Here is an 18,166-nt window from a genome sequence, read left to right on the forward strand (position 1 = left end):
AAGAAAATCATCATGCAGAAATTTGATTCGGCATGATAATGAGAATTAAAGTTGATATTTATCTTGCCAGGGGGCAATGTAAAAATTAGACATACTTTGTAAAGAAAAAAATTACATGGTTAATGGATAAAAATTATATTGAAAGTCCATGCTTTGCATGTCTAGGGCACATCTAGATGTGCCTTAGTTATTGCACATCTTAATGACTCAATCAAACATAAAAAGGAAAAAAAATACCCGCATGATTGTCCACCTAAAATCAACGACCTAGGACCTAGATGTTCAACATCAGGGCACGTCTAGATGTGCTTTAGCAAAATCATAAAAGATATCTCAGTAAAAAATCACATTAAAATGTATAGTAGAATACTATTAAAAAGTTAGCGCACAGATTACTTATTGCTCCCCCACAAATGTTCTTGGGTAATAACAGGCCCCCGAGCCACAAGGCCCAGCAAGATCTGTGACTAACTTTTGCTCCCCCACAAATGAGCTTGGGTGACAGGCTAACGCGACAAAGCCCAGCGATAGTGTTGCCAGAGCTGACGTTTTATTCCTGTGTATGCGAACTAAATAGGGCGAGGTGGGACTAAAGTTGTGTTTGCCAACAAATTCAAGGTACTAACGGGCTAAACAAACAGCAGCTTCTCCAAACTCAAAGCCCAAACAGAAAACCTCGAAGTCGGTAGCCCATCGCGGCGTGACGGCCCAAATGGCCAGACGCGGTCAAAAGGTAGAGGCAAACGAGACGAGAAGGCTTCCTCCCAAAGCCTTCCAAGCCAGACACGCGGCCGCCGCAGCCGAGATGGCCGCCGGAGATGCCACCCACGCGCCGCCGGCCGCGGAGGCGCAGTCTCTGGTGGAGTCGTTCTGCGCCGTCACCTCGGCGACCCCCGACGAGGCGACCTTCTTCCTCGAGGGCCACAACTGGGCCCTCGAGGCCGCCGTTCGATCCTTCTACGACAACACGGAGGTCGACGCCGATGGCCCCGATCCGGCACCCCAGCCCCCGCCACCGGTCCCAGCCGCTGTCGATGGCGCGGACTCCGAGGACGAGGACTACGTGGGCGGCGGCGACAAGGATGAGGACGACGAGGACTACGTGGGCGGCGGCGACGAGGACGACGACGAGGATGCCGCCCTCGCCGCTGCGTCTGCGGCGGCAGATGAGCGGAGGAGGAGGCCCGCGAAGAGGCAGAAGAGGAGCCACCAAGCGCGGGGCGGGAGCGGGGGCGCGAGTGGGAGGGGGACTGTGAGGACGCTCTCCGATCTCGGAGGTGGCAAGGGGCGCGCGGGGTCGGACGAAGACGAGGACTCGGACGACGACGAGTGGGCGCCACCCCCTGAGTTGTACACCGGCGGCGAGAGGAGGTCAGTGCTACCTGCATCCCAGGGTTTTGCGATGCTTGCTTCATTTCTAGCTAGATCGCAGAGGCAACTCATTTCTAGGGTTTTAGGTTGCGTTGTTTTTGGCCTAATTTTGTGATCCATGCGAATTGAGGGGCCGCTGGATTTGTGGTGAGAGGGAGCTAACTAAACGTGCTAAAATTGCTGGGCGCTTTCACGTTTACTCATTATTAGTATCCAATACTCTTGTGAATTTCTGGATAGCGTTCGGTTCTGCTAACATTATTTTGGCGAATGCCTGGGGCCCTAGGTCTTGAATAGATACAATAATGGAATCTGTGTGAGCGCCAAATCGTTGGGATGGCATGAGAGTTAAATGTTGTTCTTCTAGACCACCTTATCTGTTCCTTAGTACTCAAATGGCTTATCTATGTTTGCAATCTCGCAATACTTATGCAGTGTCCTTGCATAGAGTACGGGTTTGTGTATATTGATATGGCATTACTGGTTTGTGTTTGTCAAGGTAGCATTTCACTAGACTTGTGATTTGAGTTCGAAGTTCAATCACTGGCGACAAAGCTCTTTAAAATTTTCCTGTATCTTCACAGCATACCAATAAGTTTAAATCCTTAGCTAGGATTGTGTGTGGATCAATTTAGTTGGTAGAGTTATCCAGCATTTGGGTATTTTAGTTGCGAGCAACTTACGTTTTACAATTGCTGGTGTGACTTTGTGGTACAGCTGTAGTCCTTAAATTTACCTGTCTGTTCTTATTATAGAAGTGCTATAGAAATCTTACTTAGCACCATGGACAAAAAGTAAGTTCTCAAGTTCTTGGATATCTGATATAACTTGCTAGGCTACTTTCCAGTACTGAGAACTGGTTCTCCGTAATATGATATGTTCATAAAGTTGTGATAGTAAGAAGTTTGTGTAATTAAGAAGGAAATCGTAACATGAAGAGTTCGAAACGATTGCCCTGTTTTTTTCATTATCAGAGATGAATCTCTGGATATTGTTATGGGGTCAGCTAGTTGGCAAGGATGCGTGAGCTCTAGTAATTGGTAAACTTGTTGGTTACCTAGTTATTTTGTTTCTTATTGTTGAGTTGGCATGTTCAACAAGATTTGGGTTATTTCTGATGGGTTTTGGTTAGGCATAATCCCTATGGCCATAATTTCAGTGTTTTATCATATGTTAGCAAAGGCATATGGAATGAAAAAACAACATGGGCTTGGACTTATTCGTGGTGATTATTCATCAGCCAATTTATAGAATCTAGTGGAACCAGGTTGATTCCAGGCTGGTTAATGCTGGTAACTAGATGGAAACTTAAAATTGATTCCATGATTAGAAAAACACCTTTGATTTCACATGTTCTTCTGTTCAGTGTACATAAATATATCTTCTGCAACAAACTATTCTTCGACTACTTGGAGACCACTTCTCAGCAGGCATGGTTCGTGGTTTTACCTGCTCATTTTTTGTGGTGATTAGTATGGATTACATTCTAGGCTTTATCCCAAACCTACAGAAAACTTAGGCAAGAATTCATCCAGGACCCTTAAAAATCTAGGAACCACCCAAAAGAACTGTCTCAAACTAAGAATTACATATTTATTTTTATATATTCTGCCATGATGTTATGAAAAATGTGATTACATGGAGAGCATATTTAAATTGGCCTGACTTGGTCACTTCTTGGAATAGCTTGCCACTTCCTTGTCCTTGAACTTACCAGGAAGTTAGTCCTGACTGATTGGCCTTGGGTATCATACATATTTAGATGTCATTGTATCAGTGATAACATGATTTGTAAGGATCATAGGTAGATCCATAGATGATGTGCAGTGAAGGCTCTTATAAATTGTATGCTGTGCAGCCTTTGTACTTCTATATTTTTAATAGGCTTATAACTTTCATATTACTTTGTTCAGCGGAATGGTTGTTAGAGATCGATCCAAACGCAAAAATGTTGCGGATGAGGTTTTTAAGCAAGCTAAGAGGAAGGGAGCTAAGCAAGGCCCAGCTCGCCGGCAATCTTCTAGTTCAAGGAGCTTTCCTGGGACTAGCAGACTTCTAACAGGTGAAACTGTACAGCCTGACGCACCACAGCCACCAGAGGAAATTGTTCACAACATCTACTTCTGGAGCGATGGGTTCACAGTAGATGACGGTCCACTCAGAAGTTTCAACGACCCAGAGCATGCATCCTTTTTAGAGGTAAAAGAACTCTGATGTGTGCAACTGAGTGTATATGCATTACTAGTTGTTATATCTGTCTTGTGAATTGATACGTGCTTTTTGCTATTTCTTTTACTTTTATAATGCTTTATGTTCACCCTTCTGTTTACAACATGGAGTGATAGTTCTGTCTTGAACCTTTTGCCGTTACATGCTGATGATTATGTGTGCAATATAGCATAATAATGGTTAATCCTTACTCATAAAGATCTGAGTTGGCAGCGGTCCATTCACCGCTTAAAAGTTATTAGGAATCACCACAGGTGTCAACCATTTTATGGAGGATGTACATATGCTTGATTCGACTAATGTATGTTTTAAGATAATGTTTATTAATTCTGTACAAATTCGTGGATTATATGGCACAAGTGTTTAAACAACCGACAATATATAGCCAAAAAAAAATATCTGTACCAGCGCATGAGCATTTAGCTAATTGAAATAATGTCTGAGTGACCTCTTTCCATGTTGTTAGACGTAATGTTTTTTAGCTGGTACTCCCTCCGTCCACGAATAAGTGTACATATAGAAATTTTAGGACAGATTACGGAGTGAGGTAAAAAATGCATTGGGAAGTGCAAGCCACCATCTCTCTTCTCTTTAATTACCCCACCCCCAATGAGCCAAGTGCATGCAGAAAGTGAGGAGACAGTGTGGTGAATGTTATAGGTCTTGATTACCGTGTGATGATAGAGAAACATTTTTTTTCACTTTAAAGTGCATTGGAAAGATAGAAGTACACTCTTTTGTGGACAAATTTTGAATGACAAATGTACACTTATTCGTGGACAGAGGGAGTACTCAAGAAACTAACTCAGCTTTGCTTCAGTGATGGTGTCTAACTGTTCCTCTTATTTCTGCAATGGTCCCAGTTAATACATACTCCCTCTGTTCCACAATGTAGTGCCTATAGATTTTTTGAGAAGTCAAACTTTACAAACTTTGACCAAGTTTGTAGAGAAAAACATATAATTCTAGAGTACCAAATACATATTATTAGATATCATCACAAGACATACTTTCATATTGTATATATTCGATATTGTAGTTATCAACAGTTTTCTCTATAAATTTGGTGATAGTTTGTAAAGCTTGACTTTTCAAAAAATCTGTATGCACTACATTATGGAACGGAGGGAGTATAAGCCAGGGTTATGGATGTGTTAGTGGTTAGGCAATTTTTTTGCCATTAGTTACACATATTTTCTGTCCAATAACTTGTTTCGTAGCAAGTTATCAGTGTATTGCAGTAGGCTGCCGAGTACAATAATTCTGCATATCAAGGCACCCTGATTTCTTGATGAAATAGGCAAAGGGAAAAAAATAGGTAGCTTTATCAGCTACTCCCTCCGTTCCCTAATACAAGTCTTTTTAGAGATTTCAATACAGACTACATTCGGATGTATATAGACGTATTTTAGAGTGTAGATTCATGCATTTTGCTCTGTATGTAGTCCGCATTGGAATCTCTAAAAGGACTTATATTTAGGAACGGATGGAGTATATTTTGTTCGAACTCCTTTGTTGTTGCTTATCCCCTGATTGAATCTGTTGGTCTTACTCGTAACACTTTCTGTTCGGCTATATATATTATAAAGTGTGTGGAACATGCATTTGTTCTTTTATTCTGTCACATGTTGCTGTTGTTATATCTGCTTGTGCTGAATTGAATGCAAGTAATCCACTTATCTATCTTTTGATTTTTCTGTTTCTCTAGAGCATCATGAAGTCTGAATGCCCAACTGAGCTTGCGCCGGCTGATGGGAGGTCTAAGGTGAATGTAAATCTTATCCGTAAAGAAGAAAAATGTCCTGTAAGTATCATGTAATTTCTGTAGCGCTCCATACGTTTCTTACATGGTTGCTGTCGCAATAATCATCGATACCTGAACACAGGAGTCACTCAAGCGCCCGGCCCCATTTCAAGGAGGGGGGAGAATTCTCACGGCACCTTCTGAAAACTCTGCTCCTTCGGATATCACTCCTGCGGCTGCTGCTTCTAGCACTGCGACCACCACCGTGCCCAAGACTATCACAGTGGACGATTCTCTGCCATCAACCTCTCTCCAGATCAGGTTTGTAGACGGCAGCCGTGTGGTTGCGCGCTTCAACACAAGCCACACGATCAGCGACGTGCGGGCATTCATCGACACAACAAGGCCAGGAGAAACAAGCGACTACACGCTGCAGGTCGGGTTCCCCCCTAAGCCGCTCGACGACGCGACCAAGACCATTGAGGAAGCCGGCGTCGCCAACTCGGTGATCATCCAGAGTCTAATCTCAACAGGCTGTTGACCCCACGTCATCGAACACACCATCCATCCGTCCCAATCGTGCACATTTCCTTGCCCTTTTGTCCGTCCCTGAGCTCTCTTGGATTTTAGCATTTGAGCCTTCCATGGCCGCTCTTCACTAGCCGCCCCTCGGGTATTAAGATTGTAAAAATCAGCGAGATCTGGGTACCCGTCCGTCCGTCTTATTCATCCTGCTATAGCGTAAGTATACTTGGCTTGCACTTGTGCTTCCTGTCCGGTCTGCATCACGTTTCGTCTGTTGGCAGTCCTTTTGTTCGTGTCTAACGTCCCCTTTGGTACGGGCGTGGGACAGGGAAGGGTAGCTGCAACGGATGCCCATTATTCATGTTTTGTTGTTATCATCGAACCGATGTCCTGACGCGGTGACGCGGATGGCAATTTGCGAGCAACCGGGGTGAGTTGTTAGCAGGCAGTGTCTCTTTCTGACCTAGCGGTTTCAAGAGTTATGACAAGAAAAATCCCGGCCTCTGAACACGGTATAACAAGGTCGATGCTGGCAACACTGGCTCATCATTTCTTGTTCGGGAACAACATTCCTGCGTTGAGAAGTCGGAGGCAAAGAATTGCTTGTCACTTCTATCTCCTATCTGAACTGAGCCAATCGAGTGATGAGAAAGGTCTACACCTAATTATCTGACCCGGTGGAGTCATCACATCACTGGATTCAGGGTCCAACCCGGCCATGATTATTGGCCTGTTGCATCGGCCGCTCTGTAACCGACGGCACGGCGCATGAGGGAGGGCTCGCCGACAAAACGGACGCGCGATTTCCAGCTGTAAATCCGCGCTATTGATCCGCCCAGTCGGCGGGACACGACACGGCGGAGCGCGACGCGGCCGCGCCGTGCCGGTGGGCGCATGCATGGCCATTGGCCGCGAGACCAGATCCGGCTTAATAAAGTCACTTCGCTTGCTCTGGTTAATTATTGGAGAGGCTGGTTCGTTCGACCGACCGATCGGCTTGACTAGTCCTTCGCCTACTTGTCACGGGAGGGCGCCTCCATGCTCACAGGTCTGAATTACTGGTGATCAGTGAACCTCCTAGCACGCTCCTGTTTGGAAGCTTCTCCTGTCTGTCAATCTGATTCCGATTAGCACGACTTTTGGAGGGCAAGTTGCCCAAGGACTGTTGTTACACACGCAGACACACTGACACAGTTAACCGGCCGGGTCCAACAGTTCTTTTCTCTGTCCCTGTCAACCTTTGTTCTGCCTTTTTAGGAGACTGTTGTTCTGCTCAGTGCTCGCAACATTATTCAGTTTGGTAACACGTCACGGGTTCTTGGATGGACGCGATCCAGTGTGTTTGACTACCGGTCTCTCGGATGTTAATAATAACTAATAAGATGCCTACCTCGAGAGGACACACTGACAGGAACCCCTCAACACTTGGTCTGTGTGTGCACTCTCGATGATAATCTCGTCGGTGTAAAGTGTTTTCTCTGCTCTCTCTTTTTTTTCTCCATGTTTGTTCAACATGCCATGACAAACAATTTCTGATTTTTTTTCCCTTTCCATAACACACAAAAGTTCCGACTGTCGTTTTCTATTTGGAACTTGAGAAAGAGCTTTTTACAGGATTCCTGAAAACAACCAATTCTTATGTTTTCACATTTCTGTGTTTTGAAAGAGGTCTTTTGCAATCCATTTGAATCAAAGAAGCCCCTTGCCCCTTATTAATTCTTCGTCTGTCCGGGTTTATTAGAGCATCCCGCATATAGCTAATCAGTTCCTTGAAATGTCCGTGAACGCATCCTGTCACTGTTCGCACCCTCTCAATCTTTTGATTCCACAACCGGGACCTCATTTAGCAAACCCCAAACCCATACAACCACATGCATCCTACTACCTCTATGATCATCCACGGCTACTACATCAATACATGCCATCAGACTACCAAAAAATGGCATTGACCTACATACATAATAAGCTATGGACAAAGATCATCCAGGGCTATTACATCAATACATGCCATCAGACTATCAAAATTTGGCATGGTCGACATACATAAGTAGATGGTATCCCGCGCGTTGCTGCGGGAACTTGTAATACTCCACATGAGAAAGATTATGGAGTGAAAATAAGTAAAGAATGAAAAAAATATGTTAATTCAAACCTTTGCTGGTATAGAGAGTGACAATAAGTAAGCAATTAAAAATATATGTTTGTTTGAGCCTTAATAATACTATGTGAAAAGTCAGAAAATTAGTATATCATAGAGTACTATCTCATATTTTTGTAATTAAAATGCATTGCTTTTTGCGCAAAATTGAAATGCATCACTAACATGAGAAAATAGGACATACAATTAATGAAAATTACTAAAAGAGCAAGCGTTGCTATTTACACGGCATTGCGAGAACGAATTTTGCACAACGACGCATATTAGTTTGTACTCCTCCGTTCCTAAATATTTGTCTTTTTAGAGATTTCAAATGGACTACCACATATGGATGTATATAGATATACTCTAAAGTGTGGATTCACTCATTTTGCTCCGTATGTAGTCATTTGTTGAAATCTCTAGAAAGACAAATATTTAGGAACGGAGGGAGTACATTCATATTATTAAAATGCAGTAGACAGCTTGATTTGCCATCGTGTAGCTGTCGTGCAGACTGAATCATCCGCTCAGCTGTTCCGTTACTGAAAACATGTGAAGCCCAGTCTGAACCTACTGAAAGAAAGGCAAGACACAAAACAACTATACAAATGCCTTTTGAGTTATTTGTAATAGGAACGGAAGCACAAAATATAAACAAATCAAACAACAACACATACATACATCTTAGAATTTGTACATGACCAAGAGCCACATACCAATCAGTGTAAAAAAATGAAAGGGTAAGGTGCATGTACAGTGCATATGAAAAAGCGCAGATGCCTTCAGCGAAGCAACACAGGGGTAAAGTTCTGGACAAATTTACGACAGGAACGGCCTCATCTCCCTGCTCCTACCTAGCAATAAATTTTTTTTGCACAAAAGGATCAACAAAAACTGGGAACAATGCATCTGAATGTGATGTAGCAACTAATTATAAAAGCAAATGAAACTGAGAAAGAAAAATTAACTACCTCAAGTCCAGATCAAAGATCCATGTCAATCAAATTCATACATGGAATTGATCCGTATTCAGATACAAAAATGTACAGAGTAATTTAGCTGTGTAGTAGTCCATGAAACTGAAGGTAGAAATTGAAGTGATCTAATTCTCTGAACCCAAAAAAGCATGTGCAAGGCCACAGCTGCTACTTAGTGGCATGAATTGGCTCCAATCATCGTGAAACGGATTGGTATATGATGTGCACGCATAGTGTTACTGTTTTTGCCTCCTAAGATCGGATAGAGGAAACAACAAAGTATCCACTTCTTCCTGCTCTTACCTTGGCGACTTGAGAAACAACACAGGCGTAAAGATATGGACAAATATAAGATGGGAGCAGCACCATCTTCCTGCTCCTACCATGGCGAGTTGGCTACAGAGGCGCTAGTTTGATTGGGATCCATCACGCCGTCGAACTACTCTTGGGGGCAGACGCGAGGCGCCGCTGGCGCTGGCCGCTGTCATATCACGGTGCCCTTCCCGGCGCCAGCTACTCCATCTGAAAATCAGGGCCTCCACGGATCCACCCAAGCTAACTTAAAAGAACAATGTTCAGATCTGGGGACATAGATATGAAGGTTGAAGGAGGAGGCTGATCGTGGCACGCATGGTTCATCGGGAGGTCGGGTCGACGCCATGACGTGTGGCTTGGGGCAACATAGTCCAGGCTCGCGCCGATCATGGGGTTCTCGGAGGGTGGCATCGCGCAGGTCTCGGACGGCCAGCGAAGATTGGGCCGGCGGCGACGCAATATGGGAATTGTGGCACAAATAAAGATGGAAGCAGAAGAATTGGGAAGAGTATGCTGAGATTTATTGGTGGAAGGGAGATGGAAGGAACCGTCGCACGAAGAAGCAATCAGTGCGACGGGAATTAACATAATCAGAGAAAGGGAAGCAATACGTGCAACGGGAATTAACACAATCAGACGATTCGTTTCATTGAAAAAATAAAAAAGAAATTGCTGAGGTGGCAGATTTTCTTAGGTGGGAATGCTGCATGTTGATTGCTGATGTGGACAGTGTGCATGGCGAGAGAATATGAAGTAGTGGGAAGCAACTTCTTAAAAATGATAGATAAGCTATGGACAAATATCATCCACGATTGCCCTTGCCATAGCCGGTGTCCATGGTGTCTTTGTCGCGGAAGTACCGCTCGAACACGTAAAATAGATTAAGCCGGCTGTGCGCATCGCTGGAGTTGTCCATCCCGCCATAGTCCTCCTCCTCCTTTTTGGGGGCAGTCCTGCCATGGCACGTTGGCAGGGTCTTGAACTGAAGACCTCTTGGCTCTGGTATCATATTGAATTCATGCTCCAACCAGTTGCTCCAAAAGTCCGAACTGATGGAAAGATGCGGACAATATATTTCAACAAACATAACAATGCATAGGGTGAACATGTCTTGGGATTCTAATTTGTGACCGTACCCTTGTACCCACCTTAGTTCAACCAAATGAAAATTTAGTTCATTTAGTTGAACTAAAGAGGGTCATAAAAGACATACCCTTTCACCTCTGCCCACACGACTAGGGATTTTCTGCCTCCGCTGCCCGCCGGCGTTGGCCCGCCTCGTCTCCGATGGCCTTAGGGTCATGAAGGCGCGGTGGACCTCGGCACTTGCCGGCGAGAGGATTCTTGCCCCGTTTTTAGGTGTTCTTTTAAGGTCGATTAGGGTTTGTGTTATGCCCGGAAGACGAGGTAGCGTCAGCTATCTGAAGATGAAATAAGGTCATTCACTCCTGCCCGTCTATCCCCCGCCTTGGCGGCGCCTAACATCGTCGAAGGGCGTGTGGAGGTGCGTCTCCTTCAGATCTTATGGGATTCAATCGGAGTTGGTCTTCTGTGGATCTTCATGGATACAATCTTCGTTCGTTTTAACTGTATGTCTTCGTGTTGCATCCTTCTGACCTATGCTTCTCTTCATCGGTGGGATTGATGTTTTGCTGTGTTGGTCATTTGGGGTCTTAGCACGATGACTTCTTGACTGGCTACTACAATAAGTTTTCCCGGCTCCGGTGAGGGAGGGTCGGGCGATGACGGCAGCGCGTCTTCGGCTTGCTCGAGAGCTTGTAATCATCACTAGATGGTCTACATATCTGTATTTATTTTTTATTATTTCTAGTGTTCCTTGTACCACCCTAACAAATGATTAAGTTTTTCTAAAAAGAAACCAAAGAAGGTTAGAGAATACCCTGAAGGGTACCCATTTGCACCCTGAAATATGTCACCCGTACCTGGTCCTCTCTAGCCGTTAGACTAGCCACAATGGGTAGTAACATAGAGTGGTAACATGGGCATGTTACTACTCTATGTTACTACCTCTATAGTGGGAAGTAACATATGTGTGGTAACATGCAATACTTTATTTATTATGCTATAGACTCATCTTGCTTTGGTATGTGTGATGTTACAGTAACTAGCTAAGTTACTAGAACTACCTCTCTTTTCATTAACTCATTGCCACATAGACAAATTTGCTGAGTTGGACTTGAAGTTACTGCTGAAATTACTCCCACTGTGGCTAGTCTTACATGGACCGAATTTTGATTTAAAGTTTGTGTGCCTTGTGTGTCTAAACCTATGATCATTTTTTTATCGGTGCGCCAGCTCGCCTTCCCCTCCAACAGCTCGTTGTCGTCCCCCACATTTACGAAGCCAAAAGCACGCCGCGGCGGTACCCCACACCGCGGACAACCGCAGCGAGACAAGGACCCGGGAACCCAGAGACAGGAAGCGGATGGGGGAGAGGGACCAATCCTTGCCGACGCCACACTGCATCCCCTCCCGCGCCCACTGCCTCGAGCAAGCATGGCATCGAGCACTCCCTTCTATATTAACTAGCCCCGGATGGATAGATAAGAGCGAGGCATGGGCCGTCGGGAATGGTGATCACCGCGGCCAGGTCGTGTCAGCCGAGAAGATAGCCGCGACGAGGGTTCTCCTAGCGGAGAGAGGGCCAGGAATGGCGGCGCTGGCCGCCGCCGCCGCTTTTGCCGGCCTCCTCCTCGCCCTTGTTCCCGTGGTCGGGGCCGATACCGACGCCGCCGGCGGTAATGCCGGCCCCCCCTCTTGGTTTCTTGGCGCAAACTCTGCGATTATCACTGCATGATGTTTGATGTGCTCTGGTTCTTGCAGCTGCGGCTCTGGGGAACCTCTACACCTCCTGGAACAGCCCGGCTCAGCTCGTCGGCTGGTCGGCGGCCGGCGGCGGCGACCCCTGCGGCGCCGCCTGGATGGGCGTCTCCTGCTCTGGCTCCGCCATCACCTCAATGTAAGGGTCTCTCTCTTGTCCTAAATTGTTTACTGATGAAGAATTGAAGAGGGCAAAGGTAGCTGCATTCTGGTTGCATGAAAAGTTTGGCATGGTAGCGTCTTGCAGGGAAAATTCTGTCAGCATTTGCATCCTTTGCAGGCATTTTGGACACCGGAAAAGTGTGCGAACATTTACCATATGCGCTGGCCAGAAAAATCTCTGTTGACTTCTGGGACAAAAAGTTCTCCTTTTTCGTTCTTTTGCATGCATGCTGTGAAAAACAGAGATTTATGTAACCCTGCTCTGAAACTGACTAGTTTTGTTTGGCTAAGCTTTTGGTAGCAAGCTTTGAAGAAACCTCTATATATTTGTGCTTTTCAATTCAAAGTTGCTGTAGACTATCGAAATGTTACTGACAGAAGATTTTGCATATTTGTGCTTCCCCTTTATTCTGCTCTTATCTGATTTTACCGTTGTTGTCATACGAATTTCTCTGAAACAAAGTTAATCAGCACTGTTATACCCTGCTTCCACACCTATTTTGCAGCAACCTTTCTGGTATGGGATTGAATGGCACTCTTGGCTACCTACTGTCCAGTCTAGTGGCACTGACAACGATGTATGAGCTAACACCAGTAGTACAAATCTTCATTGCTCTATGTTTTCCTTAAAATTCATATTATTTTCATTTCTGTACTTGCAGGGACTTGAGTAACAACAGCTTGCATGATGTAATTCCGTATCAGCTGCCACCAAATCTTATCCATCTGTAATGCTTCTCACCTTGCACATCTTCATTACCATTTACAAGTAATTTGTTCTTGCTATTTTACTCATAGCGATGATGCAGGAATTTGGCGAGAAATAATTTTTCCGGCAACATCCCATACTCTATATCCAACATCTTATCACTTGGCTACCTGTAAGTTGCTTACTACCGCAAATATGTGATTAAATTTGTGGCGTTTTTTTTATGTGACATAGTCTAACTACAAATAACATCTGCATGCAGCAATGTCAGTCACAACTCTCTGTTCCAGGAAATCGGCGAACTATTTGGGGGCCTCAATTCGCTTTCTGTATTGTAAGGCCTACTGAGACTTTTTTATCTTCGTCTTATTTGGGTGCTATGAGCTTGCATCATTCACTAAATAAGCATAGGGGTGCCCAAACCGAAGCTACGAGCTATATCATTCTCTTTCTTCGTCATTTTTGGATGCCGAAGATGAATTTAATTATCCATTTTCACCTGTGAAATGTGCGTTGAAATGATGATCATCGGCACTAAAGCGGGTCACTGCATAACTGTTAGCAGTGCATATGCATTTTCCCCCTGTTACATGACTTCATCTTATGCTTTTTAAAATCGTTTCAGGGATTTATCTTTCAACAACTTGTCAGGAAATCTTCCAGTTTCTTTTGTCTCTTTGTCAAATCTTTCTAGACTGTAAGTATCCAATAATCTTCAACTCGATCTTCTCGCTTTTGTGTTTCAGTTTCATGGTTGTTCCATAATTCTTTACTTTCATCCCATTGTGCAGCTATATGCAAAACAATCAATTATCAGGCACAGTCAATGTCCTCAGCAACCTAAGCCTTACTACACTGTAAGTGACTTCCCATTTGCCAACATGACTGCTAATAAACTTTGCCTGCTTTTTTGTCTCATGCGTACAATAATTATGCCTTTAAACAGAAATATAGCAAACAACAACTTCAGCGGCTTGATACCCGAGGAACTCAGCTCGATTCCAGACTTGAGGTAGGCACTATAACATATTTTATTGCTATTTTATTACACAAATCATAATTTTTAGATACTGATGGGTCAGTGCAATTGCAACCATAGCGCTGGAGGGAACTCATTTATCAATATGCCTGCATCTCCACCACGGATTATCATGCCACCATCTCAGAGTCCGGTTGCTCAGCCCGACCGTCCTCAAGTACCGACAACTTTTCCAAATGGCCCTGAGGATGAGATGCCTATCGACGAAGGTGACAAGAAGCAAGGCCGGCAAACAGGTCTTCTTGTAGGGTTGGCTGTTGGATCAGTGGCTGCTGCTTCATGCATACTTTTCGCGCTGGTGTTCTGCCTTCACAGTGTCCATAAAAGAAAGGATGGTGATACCGGTGAACCGAAAGACTTCGTAGGTGCTCTTGCAGTAAACATAGACAGAGGTATGCTCCTATTTCTTCGCGCGTGATAGTTTCTCGTTACCATTTGAAGTAAACAGAGGAATTTGTAGGTTCCCTTGCAGTAGGAAACTAGGAATAGGTATGAGGTAAACTGAATAAAGAATCTGTTATTTTCCTGTTTTCGAGATGTAAAAAAGGTAAAAATGAAACAGTTGCAGGAGGCTGAAATGTTCATTAACTTTAAATTAGTAAATTCTGTCTGGTTGGTAATTCAAATCCTTACAACCATCTCGTTTCTTTTTGTGTGTGTGTAGATTATAACAACAACACCCATCAAGACTCTCCTGTCGCAGCTTCAGTGCTCCCGCGGCCTATTGGCACTCCTGAGAGGGCGTATGGTGTAAATAGTTCTCCAGCAAAGAAGATAAAGGTTCCTGGTGCGGCGACTTCTTATACTGTTGCTTCGCTCCAAGTTGCTACAAACAGCTTCTGTCAAGATACCCTACTAGGTGAGGGTTCACTTGGTCGTGTTTACAGAGCTGATTTCCCCAATGGAAAGGTAAAATTACTTATAGTCAACAATTACTTTTAGTGCTTTTACAAGCATAGCATTGTTTACATGTTCGGCTTCATCATACACTAGAACTGAACTGTGTGCGCGGCCACAGGTGCTTGCGGTGAAGAAGATAGACAGTGCTTCCCTTTCTTTGTATGAAGAGGATCATTTTCTTGAGGTTGTATCGAACATTTCTCGGCTTAGGCACCCGAACATCGTGTCGCTTACGGGCTACTGCGCTGATCATGGCCAAAGGCTTCTTGTATATGAGCATATCGGAAATGGAACACTGCATGATATGTTGCACTATTCCGATGAAGCGAGCAAGAACCTTACATGGAACGCCCGCGTGAGGATAGCGCTAGGCACCGCTCGAGCTTTGGAGTATGTTGTCTCAAAGATCTACTGAATATAGTGCCTTTCACTCTGCACTTTTCTGGTCAAGCGAAATATAACAGTGTACTGCTAACCTTTGTTCAGGTACCTGCATGAGGTGTGCTTGCCCTCTGTTGTACATAGAAACCTCAAGTCATCAAATATCCTGCTTGATGAAGAGTGCAGCCCACATCTGTCTGACGCCGGGCTTGCTGCCTTCTCACCAAATCCTGAGAGAGAGGTAAGTAACATAGTAGCAACATACTGCGGATGTCGGTTTTTTCAAAAGTTTCAGAAATGTTTTTCATTGTTAGTTGGACTAAATCAGGTATCGTTTTGTTATGTTTTGCCAGGTTTCAACTGAGGTGCTTGGCTCACTTGGATACAGTGCCCCAGAATTTGCCATGTCAGGAACATATACTGTAAAGAGTGACGTGTACAGTTTTGGAGTAGTGATGTTAGAGCTACTTACGGGCCGTAAGCCGCTAGACAGGTACCATTTCTGACCTGCAAAAGTGTACTATTGCTGTAAATTTGAACCAAAAAATCACCTTTTGTTATCTTGTTGCAATTTGAACCATTGTGTTGTGCAGATCCAGGGAGAGGTCAGAGCAGTCCCTTGTCGGGTGGGCAACCCCGCAGCTTCACGACATCGATGCGCTTGCCAAGATGGTTGACCCAGCAATGGATGGGATGTACCCTGCAAAATCTCTCTCCCGTTTCGCCGACATAATCGCGTTGTCTGTCCAGGTACATCATTTTCTTTTCTCTCACGCTGCATATGGCCATCAACATCTGTCCAGCTTGCAGCTAAAATATGAACACCATTCACTAGCAACCTGATCATTCACCCCTGTCAATCTCAAAGTAGATTATGTTGATAGGAAAAGTAGTGGCTATGTTGATATATGAACTGAATTATTCTCTTCAGAGAGGTAGACTGGTAGAGTAAGATCATAAATTTTCTGTCTGCCCTTCTGTAGCCGGAACCGGAGTTCCGTCCACCGATCTCCGAGGTCGTCCAGCAACTTGTGCGTCTGATGCAGAGGGCTAGCATGTTAAGACGGCAATCGGGAGACGACCTAGGGTCTTCGTACCGTGCCCCGGAGCGCGAAGGAGGCGCGTGGGACGCCGTCTGAGGCCAAACCTCCTGTCACCTACAAACCAGAGCTGTATCAGAACATAGTATCATTTTGTGAGTATTAGTTTGTATTCAGTTTATACTCCATTTTCTTTCTGGTATTTCAGGAGCTTCAGCCTATCTGTTTGTACCAAATACACTGTGAGGTTTGTGAACGGCTTGTATAGATATAGGATTCTGTTGTGGTGATCAGTTGTAGATAAAAAAGGAAAGGAAAGGGAGAGAAAAGGATTTGTGACAAGTTGAATGGTCACGCCTCTGTCAGACGGCGACCTGTGTGTGCCTTGCCAGTGCGGGAAGCCTCACTGATTCGCGGCGAAGCACACGTCGCTAGCTTGTCACGTCCTAACATGTATCTTCTTTTCAAACGAATTGCGTGCCATGTCAAACGTCTGAGCACATCATCTTTTGAGTGCTTGTATATTGGTGATGTTGAAGGCTCTTTTGTTTTCTTTCTTTTGTTGGGGCCTTGGGGGGATCTTCGATGTGTCGCTCAACGTTTCGAATTCTGATACCATAGTTTTTGAAACCGGACCGGACCGGACTGAACCCTTGACCTTCAGCCCATGCATGTTGAAGGACCAATAACCAACTAGGCCAGCAACACTTTGCGATTTATTAATAGGTTACATCGAAGATTATACGTTCTCATTTGATTAGAGGCCAATTTTTTAAAACAGTAACTTAGACATTTAGATTTTTTGTCACGAATGAACTGATGAACCGGCGGTCTGACCCGTGAAAACCTAAACAAGATTACAAGAAGCCTCACTGGTTCGGTTTTCTAAACTATGCATGAGACCAGCCGCTCTCTATTTGCAAAAAAAAGTATAAACAAATTGTTCCACTGCGTCCCGGAACACAAACCAAATCATTTTTCATTTCTAATGTTGCGCTCCAAATATTGGTCCTCTTTCGAACCGGACACCGGTATGTTTTGAATGTGTAGTTGGTGAGTTATATATTTCTCTACCTAAAATTGGAGGTAATTTTTTAATGACTCACACTGGAAAATAATAATCAGATTTGATCGAGCACAACATGGTTGATTTGGATCTTGAGCATGATAAGCAGCAAAGTTGAGTGACTAGTGGCACCGGTGGAGCTTGGGCATGATATTTTTTTTGAGCCTCAATTTAAAAAAAGAGCATGATGTTGGGAGGGGCCGAAACATTCTACTAGAATAGAGTTGAGGGGGCAAAGTTAGAGTAAATGTGCCATACATGGCTAAAATGTGAATATCCAATTCGGCTCCCGAGCTCATCTACATCATGTGAACAGTAAATTCAAAAACAATACTAGAATAACTTTAAAAAATCCAATTTTTTTTGTGGTGAAAGATACTTGAGTGTGTGATGTCCATGCAAAAATTCAGCGCATTCGGACATCTGACGAGCTCTCGCAAAAAAGACAAATCAGGTCCGAACAGTGCAAAATAGTAAACTTTTTCAAAGACCTCAATTTTTTTTCTTAAGCTCGTCAGATGTTCAAATGCGCTGAATTTTTGCACGGACATCACACACTCAAGCATCTTTGACCATAAAAAAATTGGATTTAAAAAAAATTATTTTACTATTTTTGGTGAATTTATTGTTCACAGCCCGGGAGCCAAAATGCCCCGTCCGGCTAAAATGGTGTCGGTGTCAAAATCGGCAGATCTCAGGTAGGGGGGCCCAAGCTGTGAGTCTAAGG

General features: G+C 44.2%; 2 protein-coding genes across 2 annotated transcripts; both read left to right on the forward strand.

The window, feature by feature from the left end:
* The first annotated feature begins 750 nt into the window (after nucleotides 1-750).
* LOC123164965 (plant UBX domain-containing protein 4) lies at nucleotides 751-6,105 on the forward strand. Its single transcript, XM_044582585.1, has 4 exons — nucleotides 751-1,371; nucleotides 3,285-3,570; nucleotides 5,309-5,404; nucleotides 5,487-6,105. The coding sequence occupies exons 1-4, from the start codon at nucleotides 806-808 to the stop codon at nucleotides 5,883-5,885; spliced, it is 1,347 nt and encodes a 448-aa protein (XP_044438520.1). The 5' UTR covers nucleotides 751-805; the 3' UTR covers nucleotides 5,886-6,105.
* Nucleotides 6,106-11,732: 5,627 nt separating this feature from the next.
* On the forward strand, nucleotides 11,733-16,721 carry LOC123167717 (protein STRUBBELIG-RECEPTOR FAMILY 8). The gene is made up of 16 exons (XM_044585575.1): nucleotides 11,733-12,060; nucleotides 12,146-12,281; nucleotides 12,811-12,882; nucleotides 12,967-13,032; nucleotides 13,114-13,185; nucleotides 13,276-13,347; nucleotides 13,639-13,710; nucleotides 13,805-13,870; nucleotides 13,960-14,025; nucleotides 14,113-14,444; nucleotides 14,717-14,961; nucleotides 15,071-15,342; nucleotides 15,439-15,574; nucleotides 15,687-15,826; nucleotides 15,927-16,083; nucleotides 16,317-16,721. The coding sequence occupies exons 1-16, from the start codon at nucleotides 11,748-11,750 to the stop codon at nucleotides 16,470-16,472; spliced, it is 2,373 nt and encodes a 790-aa protein (XP_044441510.1). The 5' UTR covers nucleotides 11,733-11,747; the 3' UTR covers nucleotides 16,473-16,721.
* The last annotated feature ends 1,445 nt before the right edge of the window (nucleotides 16,722-18,166 follow it).

This window comes from Triticum aestivum, chromosome 7D (assembly GCF_018294505.1).
Source record: "Triticum aestivum cultivar Chinese Spring chromosome 7D, IWGSC CS RefSeq v2.1, whole genome shotgun sequence".
Classification (NCBI taxonomy): Eukaryota; Viridiplantae; Streptophyta; class Magnoliopsida; order Poales; family Poaceae; genus Triticum; species Triticum aestivum.

Coding starts and splice junctions, on each gene's coding strand:
- LOC123164965 (XM_044582585.1), top strand. CDS start 806: ATGGCCGCCGGAGATGCCACCCACGCGCCGCCGGCCGCGGAGGCGCAG. Junction 3,571..5,308: donor AGCATGCATCCTTTTTAGAG/GTAAAAGAACTC, acceptor CTGTTTCTCTAG/AGCATCATGAAGTCTGAATG. Junction 5,405..5,486: donor GTAAAGAAGAAAAATGTCCT/GTAAGTATCATG, acceptor ACCTGAACACAG/GAGTCACTCAAGCGCCCGGC.
- LOC123167717 (XM_044585575.1), top strand. CDS start 11,748: ATGGGGGAGAGGGACCAATCCTTGCCGACGCCACACTGCATCCCCTCC. Junction 12,061..12,145: donor CGATACCGACGCCGCCGGCG/GTAATGCCGGCC, acceptor TGGTTCTTGCAG/CTGCGGCTCTGGGGAACCTC. Junction 15,343..15,438: donor GGCACCGCTCGAGCTTTGGA/GTATGTTGTCTC, acceptor ACCTTTGTTCAG/GTACCTGCATGAGGTGTGCT.